At 45.9% G+C, this 12373-nt stretch overlaps 1 protein-coding gene across 2 annotated transcripts; it reads right to left on the bottom strand.

The window, feature by feature from the left end:
- Positions 1-51: 51 nt before the first annotated feature.
- Positions 52-11943, bottom strand: UPK1B (uroplakin 1B). 2 transcript variants are annotated; one of them, XM_069020646.1, is made up of 9 exons: positions 11839-11943; positions 7571-7624; positions 6459-6546; positions 5730-5930; positions 4162-4236; positions 3337-3447; positions 2869-3048; positions 2014-2097; positions 52-1368 (listed from the first exon to the last, which is right to left on the bottom strand). In XM_069020646.1, exons 3-9 carry the CDS (start codon positions 6525-6527, stop codon positions 1318-1320), a joined length of 771 nt encoding a protein of 256 aa, XP_068876747.1. In that variant the 5' UTR covers positions 6528-6546; positions 7571-7624; positions 11839-11943; the 3' UTR covers positions 52-1317. The 2 variants fall into 2 exon arrangements, with proteins under 2 accessions (XP_068876747.1, XP_068876756.1); XM_069020655.1 differs by lacking the exon at positions 7571-7624.
- Between the last annotated feature and the right edge of the window lie 430 nt (positions 11944-12373).

Raw genomic sequence — 12373 nt, 5'->3', positions numbered from 1 at the left:
CCTTTATTATTTACCCTTTCCAAAGACACAACCTTGAAAAAGAGAAAAAAATCGCTTCCCTTTCTTTTTAATTAGTATTTTGGTGAATATACAAAAACAATCAAGGCAGACAGCAAGCATCAGGACCTGAACCAGTACAATCTTTGGAAGAGGCTTCACCTCAAAACGCTCTGTGGAGGAGCACATTTCTCACAATACGTTTAACTAATGAAGCATTCACTAGGAAAGACACCAGCTCAGTCTGGGCCAAAGTAAACAGCCTTTATTGAACTGAGTGAGAACTGCAAGTACTGATGCAAGGACTGGCTTTGGTTCAGTTAGCTCCTTGCTTGCATTTTTTCACAAGAGTTACTCACTGCCATTATTTGCCTTTTGTCCGACCTGATCCGGGGATGTGGAAGGGGAATGACGCAGGGGATGTGACCATATACACACAGGTAGCTGAAGCAAGAAGCACAGTAATCTAGAAGCATGGGACAGCCACTTTTGTAAAGGCAACTACAGCACAGAACCCCTTGTAGTCTGCACAAATTCTAGCCCGTAGATGTATGAAATCTTGTGTGAAGTACATAACAGCTTTTTTGAGGAAGTTGCTTGTTAGCAAGTGGAGCTTTTCCTGGACTGGCAATTCTGAAGGTAGGAGCACATGCAGTAGTTTCATCAAAGACAGGAGGTAGGCTTGAATATAGGCAGCATATTGCTGAGGAGTGAGCTAGCCTTTTATTGGGCTTGACTAGCAACAGACTTTTTATCTGTGACATGTTTTTATCGCTGACACACATCAATGCTCAGAGAATCTGCCTTATTCTAAGGCAAGGGTGACAGAGACCAGCAGGAGAAGTTGAACAGTAAAATATAATAGAGAGGTCTGCAGTCTTCTCCCTTGCAGCATCCGTCCTTATTGCTCACAGGAGGTTACAGTTTTGCTCACACAGCCCTTGCTGAAGCATTATAATTTAAATTCAAACTAATTTTAGAGAGACATTATTCTGGAGCAAGTGTTTCTTTTCTGATGTCATCAGAGAACAAATCAGATCACTTTTTTCCTCATGTTCCAGGATTTCTTGCGCAGTGAAAAAAAAATTGTACCTCAGCCAGGAGGCATTAAGGCTGCAGAACAAGGGGCAAAGCATGGACACGAAGATTCTTTCCTGCAGTCATCAGTTCTTTGCATCAAGTTTATGGGGGGGCAAAAGTATATATGGGAGAGGTGGCGGGAAAACTTCAAATCCTCCATGGCCCAAGGAGAGTGGAGCAGGAGACAAACACATGCAGATTCACACGGCTCTTCAGGACAGCACTGAGGACACTGGGCCTTCAGTATTCAATCCCACTCCAGTAGAACATGGTACCAAGGAGGACACAGAACTGAAACAACAATACTGTTAAGTTTCTCTGCTCCCCATTTTCTACTTTCCACCTCTCCCCCAGCCCCATTTAGTCCAACTGGTTGGAGAGATTAACAGAAATTCTTGAAAAGCAAAGCCTGTTCTGGCAGAAGAAGCTTAAAGTTTTTTATCTGCACAGAAACTACACAGTAAAGAAAGAAGATATGTGCAGCTATAACTATTGACTGTATCGCTCATCTCACTGGGGATTATCTGTCATGAAGCTGCTGAACCCTGAGTACTTAATACACTCATACAAAATCTTTGAACTACAAACCGAATTATCTATCATGATTACTGCTTAGATGATCCAATACCCTTCACAAAGAAGTATCTGCAAGGTGTGTTTGCTGTGTTGTATTGCTGAGATGGCAGCAGGTCGCAGCAGGCCATGGCAGGCTGGAAGGCCATCTAGTTCCTCACCTCTGGAAGCCAGAATGGAGGGGAACTTGTAAATGTGGCTGTTAGTGGAGCAGGCTACAGGCAGATTTGTGATGAATGAATGACCATAATCTATGGACATTTTAAATGCATTAAGTCCCGTCATCCACCTCCACCCAGCTGGGTGTGGAACAGCAAGAGAAGAGAAGAGAAGAGGAAATAAAGGCAAATATTAAGTACTTACAGTCCAGCAGAGGATGGCAAAGCCAAACCAGGCAACACCCCAGGCATGTGTGTTCACTGGCCCAGAAATAGCATCGTAACAACCCTGAAAGGCAACCAGGAATGACTCAACACCAGTGCTGAGCCTGCACTGGGAGGCTTATCCATCCCTGAGAGAGACTTAGGTGGCATGGTGGCATGCTCCTCTCCTACTGCAATTTGGGTAGTTCAGAGGGTCTCAAAAAACCAAGCCAGAGCCACACTGCTTATTGCAACTTGCAGATAACTGACCTGTTTCTGGCTCCAGATACATAGACCCACCTCAAACACTTCAAGGACAACTTCCTGTGCCATTCACTTGCCAAGTACACTTAGATAACCAAACACAGTTGACAGAGAATTGACCTCCAGAATCAAGAACTGAAGGCAAATTTGGAAGCTTGAATGCCTTCTAGAAATGCAAGCTAGTACAGAAGCTGATGCTCATGACCCAGCAACCTAGTGAACAGGACACTCTGGTCAACTGAAAAGTTCGTCCTTGAGGAGGAGAACTGATGATTTGCTCACTCTTATTGTATACACTCATCCTCAGGCTAAGTTTGATTTAGCTACTGTCCATCTACATGTTAGAGATGTCACTTCTTACCAGTGGCTTGGGAGATTTCTCTCTCCATTAGGAAAGCCTCTATCCTAAAAAAATTCCTGTCCTGTGTTCAGCAACATGGTCAGGACTCTACAGGCATTTCTTCTCCTCCAGAAAGCTTTTGAACACCTGTATCTTACAGTGAAGGAGAAAGGCTATTCACAGTTTCTTTCCCTTCCAGCAAGGCACTTTTGACTGACATATGTTAACTGGAAAAAGCAGAGATGATCTTACATTGCTGTTATAGTAGCCAGGCACTCCAAGTTTGCAGCCATCAAGGTTGACAGGAAGCCCATGTGTATCCAGGACGCAGCAATTCCGTGGCCAGGGGTAGTCGGCGTCGTTGTGCGTGACGCGGAAGGCAGATGTGTACTCCTGCCAGTCAGAGGGGCCCAGCACCCCACAGCAATGGTTCTGCAGGGAGACAGGAGGGAAGGGTCTTTGTGGGCCCAGGTCACAGCCCTGCACGTCAGGACGCCAGTTAGGCATTAATCACCAATTTATGGGAGAGATTTTTGAAGTGCCTGTGTTTGACAGTCTGTCGTCTGATAAAAGAGCTAAAGGGGGAGTGTGTCAGAACTTTCTTTAAGGTTCAAGGCAGATGCCTTGATCCTCTTTGTTATCCAGCAGCCCCAAGGAGGACTTGAAATTCCAGGCCTGCAGAGCATTTAGTAATTAGCAACTTTTCAGTGTTGTTATTACCTGAAGCATGAGTTTATCCCATGTCTTTGTGAGCTCTTTGTCGCTGTCATTGGCTGGCTCTGTCTTCTGATATCCCTCCAGCATTTGCTTCAGGAAGACACCTGGAGTGTGCTACAGAAAAAAAAAACAGCAGAGAAAAACACAGAAACTATGTAAATAGACGGCCATATAAAGCAAATACAAGGTTATTTGGGGAGGATTTGTTTTCTTGTTTCAGTGTCCTGCTGGAGAACAGGAATGTTGCTTCTCCTCCAGTTTACACATGAGAGAATAAAGAGCAGGATTTGAGGGGCAGGAGCAACAAAGATGAAGATCTCAAGCAGGCACTACCAGATGTAGATCACAACAGATGTGCAGAAGCTATGGATTGCATCTCGTATGTTGGAACTAAAGCACCACAAATCATTTCCCTCCCCACAGTATCTCCAACAATCCATGTAATCTTTCCCTCTCCAGTAACACTGCCTGGGGCAACGCTGAAGATTTGCCTTCTGTGTGTATGATAGATTAATCAGTCTGTAGCTGAAAGACTAAACACTGTATTGATGATTCAGGTAACCCACACTATTATTTCCTTAACTACAAGGTTGTAAACATTTTAAAATGTTAAAAATAACAAAACTATGTCAGAAAGAACAAAGTTATTTCTTTGATTAGAATAATGATGTTGGAGTTTTTCCTTGTGGGGTTGTCTTCTGCTCAGCAGTAGTCCTGTGAGTTTACACTGTATTATCACATTTACTACACTGAACAGGATGACTGTGTGCCCTAGAACTTGTGTTTCCCAGCCCAGTTGAAAGAATACATGAAGGAAGAAATACTCACGGAGTCTTGGTGGGTCGCTGCTGTGATGCAAGAAGCCATTTCAAATGCAAAAGTGATCAGCATCAGAATGATGTACTGGGAGAGAAAGAGAGCAGAATTAGTTCTTGGAGAAGCAGTTCAGTATTTTTTTCAAGATTAAGATGGAAACCCTGCTTGATGCAAAGATGGCCAGGCTATCATATTCCCCTCTGCCCTCTCTGTGCTCCTAAATGTTCACGTAGCCCTTCCCTGTGCTTATTTCAATTTGCAATCTACTTTCTTGAAGGTGAATGACTGGAATTGTCCTCCATCTCACAGACAAGATTTCATCAGAACCTCTTGGCATTAAGACTACCCTGCCTCCACGGAAAATACTTTCTCCTTTTCTTTGTTGTGTCTCATTGGCAAGCCATGTTTGTGTCATGTGTCCTCCTTCCACTTCCACTTGCCAGCTATAAGCTTTTTGGCAGGCAGCTGTTTAGTCCTAGCAGGAGATTGTACTTTGGGGAAACAGAAGGTGCAACTCAGGGTGTCAGTCAGATCCCCCTGAATTTTCATCATCAGATTTCCTGGACACTCCTACATTGTGACCAAAGATCCTTCATGAAAACATATTCCAAGGGTCACCTCTCATATTCTCTTTCACACTTTCTTTTCCCTTTCCAACATAATCCCTTTGACATTTTCCATATTACTTTTGGAGCTCTCATGTCTGTTCCTCCTCCCACATTTTATAATGTTCTTCTCTGATTTAAGGCACGTTTTTCCTACTTACCCCAGCTTCTGTCCCTTGTACCCCCTCATATATCCTAAACCAGAGCCTTGGGTGTCAGCCAAGACACCAAAATTCAGAGTTAAGGGAATTCTATTTCCTCAGCTGTTTGCTGGCATATTCCCTGGCCCAACAATTCAGACCTCCGAGTGCCTCTTGCCTAAACAGACACCCTACAACCCCACAGTAATCCACAAGAGAGCTCATTCCAGAGTTTTCATCTCTACCCTTCATTATTGCAAGTACCAATTAAGTTTTGCTACTGTCAAACTAAAGGACTAAGTAAGACATTGTACAGAGATTTGTCCATATCTTAACATTGTCCCTGGCTTATCCAAACCTCTGTCCCCACCCCTATAATTGCTGCCTGACTGCTGATGTCTTGTGTTCCTGATTGCACCCATATTTGGTATCCTGACACTTACTAATGCCTTGTACAGAAGTCATTACCTATCAGCTCCTAAACTGAATAGTGTATGACAGCTGAAAAGCAGTATGGGGTGGGGAGAAACAAGCTATATATGATTGCACAAGTGCTCCTGCATTGCTTCAGGGCAAGGTCAGGGTCAAGCCAGTCAAACATCCACTGTGGCTATCTCCATTCATTCCCTCAGCCGGGTTCAGGAGCTTCTCGTGCATGTGTCTCCACAGGAGACACCTTCTGGGACACCACAGCCATGAGCAAGAAGAACCTTTGGCTCCTTATCAGTAAAAAAGCTGTCTTTGCTCATTGGTTGATTCCCAAGGTGACCAGGGACACTAAGGCAGCATTTGTTCAGTTGGGCAGCAATAGGAAGGCAAACTTTGCCCCACTTACCACCAGCAGCAAGGTCCTGCTGGCCTTAATGACTCCAATAATACCAAGGATAGACAGAGCAAAGAGTGCAAGGCCAACAAAGATGCCAATCCAGGCAGCAGCGTAGATTTCATTGGTTTCTGTGGCTTTCAGGAGAGGGTAGAGACCATGGGGGCTAGACACAACATAGATACACTCTGCTGTCAGGGCAATGCCGCACATCTGGGAAGCACAAGAAATTCATTAGATCAAGTTTCACCAAAGAAATAGCAAAGACAGAAACAGGTGTAGAGTGCTTTCTTTCATTCAACTTCCTGCCAAATGGGAGCTACCCAAGTCCTCCTCTGCCCACCCGTACAGTCTCTTGTATTGGGACTTCACAGAAGAATTGCAGGCAAATCTCACTCAGCCTTGGTCTGAGAAGTTAGGTCTAGGACTTGAGGATGTTAAGAAAGAATGAACACAACCATTCCATCACTATATGGAGAGAGGTTGCTGGAAAAATGTTGGTCTGGTCCTGCTGACAGTTCTAAGGCTTTTCCCCTAGAACCCATCTTGGTATTGTGAATCAGCCCCTGCTGTCCCTTTCCCACCCAACTGATCATCTAGGACAGCTCTCCTTGTCCTCTTCTCTCATGGTTTACTGGACTGTTTATGTGTGGACTTCACATGTGAAGAAAGAGAACTGCTGTTTTGAGAAGTGTCACACTGAAAGGAGGCCTCCACCCATACTTGTTCCACTTCACTTACCCCAATGACCACATTCCCAAAGACTAACAGACCCTGCAAGATGTGTGCACAATCATCACTTTTTGCCATCTTTAATTCTTCATGCAACCTAGAAAAAACCAAATACAGTCTTCAGTTAAACCACTGGTACAGCATGCTTCACTCAGAAACACAAATTATCCATGTAGAAAAGGATAGGCAGAACTTGCCAGCCTGTCTGTACACTTCCCATCCCTTGCTTTATAGTAGTTTCAGAGAAGACACCTCCTCAAGTGTTAATCTGGTAACTCAGACTCTTCCTGATACTTGAGCTACAGAAGACTGGGACCACTTTGGGGGCAGCTGATGTCTTCAGCTCCCCTTTGGGTAGGATTTTCATCATCACAACAGGACTCATGACAACCTCAGCTCATGGTATTTCATTTCTACCTGGCCGAAAACACCAGCTACATTTAGATGGACATGGGACAAGTTCAGCACCCTCACCCCACCCCTATTCCAAAGGAGCCAGCGTTACTCCAGGGCATGCTGTCCTGGGCCATTTTGACCAGCACTACCATGGGACTTAACTGGTCACCACGGTGCTCTGGCTGTATCCCACACACATCCAGCATAGGGCTTTGCTAAGGGTAGCCCCATCTCCCACCCACAGTGGGAACAGGAGCTGAGTCCCTCAAGTCAGGTGTGAGGGAGGAAGGGAAGGAGGGAGGGAGCAGCTCAGGTTGCAGCTGGCTCATGGGAGCCAGGCCAAGTAGAATTCCTACCAAATTCCTGAGAGTGCTATATCCTGCAGTCTGGAGTCAGGTGCCCTGCATCAAATTCGTGCCCTGCATCAAATTCATCCCCTTCCAGAGAGAGCAGCATAAAGGCATCAGTCAGAGGTGTGAGACCTCTTGCAGAAAGAAGCTCAGACACCAGGGCCCACCAAGTTTTTCTTTCAAAGGGATGGAGCACATGTGTGCATGGAGAGGGAGAGGGAAAAACCCCCAACCCTGAGACAACTGCATTTGCCAGATGGTTAAGGAAATATAGGAAATATGTATAGAAAAATACAGGAAAGAAAGGCTGAAGTGAGCCCAGCTTGAGCAGACAACAGGAAAAACTCCTTGAACATCCTTCCTCTGCCAGAGTACCTGCACTTGTGCCTCTTTTGCTGGGGTCACTGACTTCACAATTCTTCAAAGAAGCTGTTGGGAAATACGAGCAGACAAAGGCGTCATCGAAGGGGAGCTTTCTGAGGAACAGGGCATTGTGAAACCTCTCTAACGACACTACCTCCTGCCTCCTCAGCAGCTGCCCCTTTTGGGGTATGCAGGACTTCCAACAGTGACAGATGAAAACCAGGCACTTCCCACCACTCTTCCTGCAGTGGTTTGAGAGTTAGGCATGCAGACATCTCCAGTGCTCTCACCATCACACCAGCAGAGTGCCTAAGTATTTTTGCATGATAGCACATGTAGGAATCTTTTAATAATATGTGGCCATTATTTTTAAGTTGAGAAGCCATTTTTAGTCCCAGCCAGGTGTTTGGAGGCCAGACAGGTGTTTGGAGGCCAGACCAGTATACATGAAACGGTATGGCTCTGTATTTGAAAATGGCAGGCTCATGAGGTCAACCTGAATCTCTGTCCCTGCCAAACTTCCTGACCAGCCAGGATATCCAGGGGGTCACATAAAACTGTCTTGCAAGTCAAATTTGGGTCTGGGCAATGTTCAGCCATGTGTTCTATAGTACAGCACTGCAGAGTCTGCTAAACCTAAGACGAATCCTGGTCCTCCACTCATCTGAAAGCTGGAGAGACCACTGCCTGGCTCATGGACCTATGTGTTGCGAACTCCAGAGATTTTAAAAAAAACATTTAGTTATTGCCATCTAAGAGACATCACAAGCCAGGCAGCAGTCCAAAAAGCAAGGAACTCTTTCCTGCTTGAATGGAGGCACTTGAACTCTGACTGCTACATGGAGAAGCAGGTCTGGTCCAGTTGCTGTGTATAAACCAAGGCTGAGCGCGTTACCCAATGTTCAATGTAACAACAGCACTCACACCTTGCACGTGGGCTGTCCATCCAGCCCAAACTCTTGCCTCTCCACAAGCTGGCTTTCTTCTCCTCCTTGGCAGGCATAACCTGGCTCATTCCTGCCTCCCTTCAGGCAAGTATTATTGCAGCCACATTAGCTGGAGAAAGGAAACCCCTTCTCCTGGGGTGAACCCACCTCCTGTGGGCCACTGTGGTTGTGAGGAAAGCTGGACACAGTCACCACCACAGCTATCAGCTGGAAAATGGCAAATTTCCAGACAAGATAAGGTTCTCCAGTACCTTAACTAAGTTCAATGGGATTGCAGCACAGGGAGAAGCAGAGAGGTCAGGAAGAGGAAAAGGGAAGGAAAAAAGGATTTACTCTAGACCTAAAAAACTGCACTGTAGCCATATTTCTATGAATTTTCCCTCTGCCTCCCAGTAATTGGTGCTGAAAGTGTTCATTTCTTGGTGTCCACTTTATTAACCTCTGCCACATGTGGCAACCCCTTGTCTGACCCCTTCTCCCTTGCAGATGGTCCAGTATCACCATCAGCAATGAGAGACCAGGCAGGTGCTCCAAGGCCATGACAACAGCTGGGCAGCTGGAGAGCCAATCCTCCAACATGTCCCAGAGGAGAAACTGTGGGAGATTTGGAGCTTTCCACCTGCTCCTCGTGCCTCAGAGGTGAGCTGCGTTTAGCCAGAGTGGATCGCGCAGCACTTGGCACAGGTACACGACTTCAGAGACACGAGGCAAACTTGGCTGGCATGCCCGAGGCAAGCTGTGCACAGATGTGGCTCACAGGCACCCCCAGGGATGACACTGGTGGGCAGCCCTCCTCCCAAGCCCCAGATACACAGGTGCCAGCAGCCTCTGCCTGCAGACACAAATGCATTTGGAGGTAGAGGAGCCTTCTTCTTGGGCTTGTTCAGATTAGTTTTAGGACCCAAATGCAGTTTCATGGGGCTTCAGGGAAACCCCTGAAGAAACTGGAGCTTCAGCTGCAACGGTTACCCAAAAGTTCCACATGAGAAGGCAGCCAGGTCCTGGAATTTCAGCCTTGACCTGGTGTTCTCTCAAAGTTCCTAGGAACCTTGCAATTTAGGTTTGACCTATCTAGGTCTGAGGTATTCAATGACCACTACCAAAGACTTTGCTCCATGCCCTAAGCAGCTTTGGAAAGGTGCCTGTTGCTCTCATTGTACAAAAAACCCCTATGTCCCTCCTGAGGCACATACTTCATATTCTTCCTGACATTCTGGTCACAACCAGTACAACTGGTTGTAACTTCTCCCCTCTCCTCTCCCCTCACACCCCCAAAACACCCCTGACACTCATGGGGAACCAGCTGAGCCTGCCAGAGCCCAGGAGAATGGTAGCCTTGTCTCCCCCTGGTACCCCACAAACTGCACACAATCTATTATTTCCATGCCCTTGAAGCTTTCTTGACCTCCCCTCCCTTCCTTTACTCTCAGTGGCTCTCTGAGACTCTCTCCACAACTGTGGGACATGAAAAGGAAGCTCCTTTCTGCAGAGGTTGGCTTCTGCCCTTGTATTTTAAGTGATAACCTCATGCAAGCTTCAAAAGGAAGCTTTTTGGCAACAATTCCTGGATTCAAGTGGGATTTGCGGTCTGTTGTGCATCCCTCACACACATTGGGCTGGTCTTTTGAAGCCTCCACATCCTATTCTATAGGCTGGGACAGGATTTCAGTGGCCTTACAGATGAATTGCCCTTCTTAGCCTAGCTCTACTCCATCTCTAGCCAAAAAACCCAATGGATAATAGTTCATTTGGCATTGCCCAACACAGAACCAGGTGTCATTTTGATCGCCTTGCATTTTGTGCTAGTTGTCAAGCACTGAGACAAAAGGACATCCCAAAACATCTCAGTGAGCATCATTTGCTTCTACACACTGCTCCTGGAGGTTTCTTAGCATGGTGGTGGGGCTTGCAAGGGCTTCACATCACCACTTGCTACCTCTCCTTCCCTCAGTGTCCCTGTGCAGGGCGTTGCATTCCCATGTCCTGGTGCAAGGAGGCAGAGACAAAGGATGCATTTGTTTTATGACTCACGGGCTCTGCACGCCTTGGCTGAAGGGCTCTGCACCACTCAAGCGCAGCTGAACAAACCCGGCCACTCAACGGCAGAATCCTGCTCCCTGCCCGTGCAGCCTGTGGGGAGGAAGCCTGGGCACCACCCCTCCTGTCCAAGCCCAACTGGAGAGCATGTCCCTACAGGCAGGAGCGAGATGCCTGGGCTAGCCCTGGGGTGCTGACGGAAAGAAGTCATCCAGGTGGAACCGCTGCTGGAGGTGCTGCGCCAAGGCCAGCGCCGGTGCCACAGACCTGCCCACACCCGGACCTCCTGTGGACCCTGATGCATCAAGCAATGAACTTACTTTTGTGTTTTTCTAAACTGGTTATAATGGAATATTTAGCACCTATGGGGCTTAAAAAGAAGGTATTTTCCAAGTGCTTGGGACACCTTCAGAATTAAACAGTTTCTAAGAGGATGTAATTTAATATGTTTATGATGAATAGCTTGAACTCCACTGTAAGAAGCCAAATGTTTTACAAATGTCAGTTCAGCAGTTGTTTGCTTATTTTAAAGTAAACATCTCCAGTGGACACAAACCCATGCACTCCTCCTGCCCTGCTGGACTTTTCCCAATGCTCTACCTCCCCTGAAATGCAGCCACCTCTCACAGAAAACTGCTTGTGTGCTACGAGTCAACCACACTCAGAAATGGAAGAGGCAGACAGTTATTTTGTGCTACCGGGGGAGAAAAATAAAGCAAATACAAAGCTCAGCATCAAGCAGGGGTCACAGACTAATTAAGTTTCCTTTCGAAGAGAGTGCTATGAAATGAAGCCTGTGTGAACAGTGGTGTGGCTGGTAAATCATCAAGCATAATTACCTCGGAAATAGAGCTGGGAGGTAGTTTTTTCCTCTCTCCTTTATTAGTTCAGCACAGCCAAAACAAGAGGGTTTTTTTAAACTTTCCTATTTTCACAAGTGAGGGGGAATTACAAAGTTCTTCTTCCTGTACAACAATTTTTCTTTTTTTTTTTTTTTTTAACACTCAGATTTACAATATATTTAATTTTTCCATTCCCTCCTCCTCAGTCTTTAGGAGAAAAAATATGAAAGAAATTAAAAGAGCCATAGAGAAGACACAGCCTGAAGTAAGAAAAATGAAATACTTAATAATTTCCTGCAGTTAACCTTATCCAGGTACCAGACTCCCACACCCCAAACAGTCCAGGGACTAAAATAAAAAGCCTTAAACATAAGAGCTGTCTTTTCTCCTAATAGACACTTATGGCTCACATGCCTCATTAAAAGGAAGACGACAACCAAAGCAAGGCACTCACCGCTCTCTTCTCGTGATGCTCCCCAGCAGAAATCCCAACCCACCTGCAAAGCTGAAAAGGCCCCTTTCTCCCACCTCTGCTGCTCTTTAAAGAGCCCAGGTTGCTTGAGGAACGTGCTGTGTGATTGGTGGGGTGCCCATCACATGAGGAAAACTTTTTTTTCTAGCCAAACCTGTTCCCCAGTCCTCCTAGGACCAGAGGGTGTCTCTGTGATTCTTAGATCATATCGGAATGCCGTTGTGCCGAAAACACAAAGCTTTAAAGAATTTCTATTATTATACTCTCAAAAGGGTGGATGAGTGAGTCACTCATACGAGGTACTTGAACTTTAAAGAGGATGGGCAAATTGGAAGGACGTAAATATACAAGGATTGCTGGAACACTGTTTGAACGTAAGTATAAGGAGAATGTACTGAATAGAAAAAGAAAGTAAATTAAATTTTAATGTTTCCATTTAATAATGTTGCATGGGAAAGATCCAGTGGTTTGGGTTGGATCCATTTTCATTTTACTTAGCTTGGGATTTTTTTTGGAA

Source organism: Aphelocoma coerulescens, chromosome 1, assembly GCF_041296385.1.
Source record: "Aphelocoma coerulescens isolate FSJ_1873_10779 chromosome 1, UR_Acoe_1.0, whole genome shotgun sequence".
Classification (NCBI taxonomy): Eukaryota; Metazoa; Chordata; class Aves; order Passeriformes; family Corvidae; genus Aphelocoma; species Aphelocoma coerulescens.
Note: the sequence above shows the minus strand (reverse complement) of the source record. Positions and strands in the feature narration are given on the sequence as shown.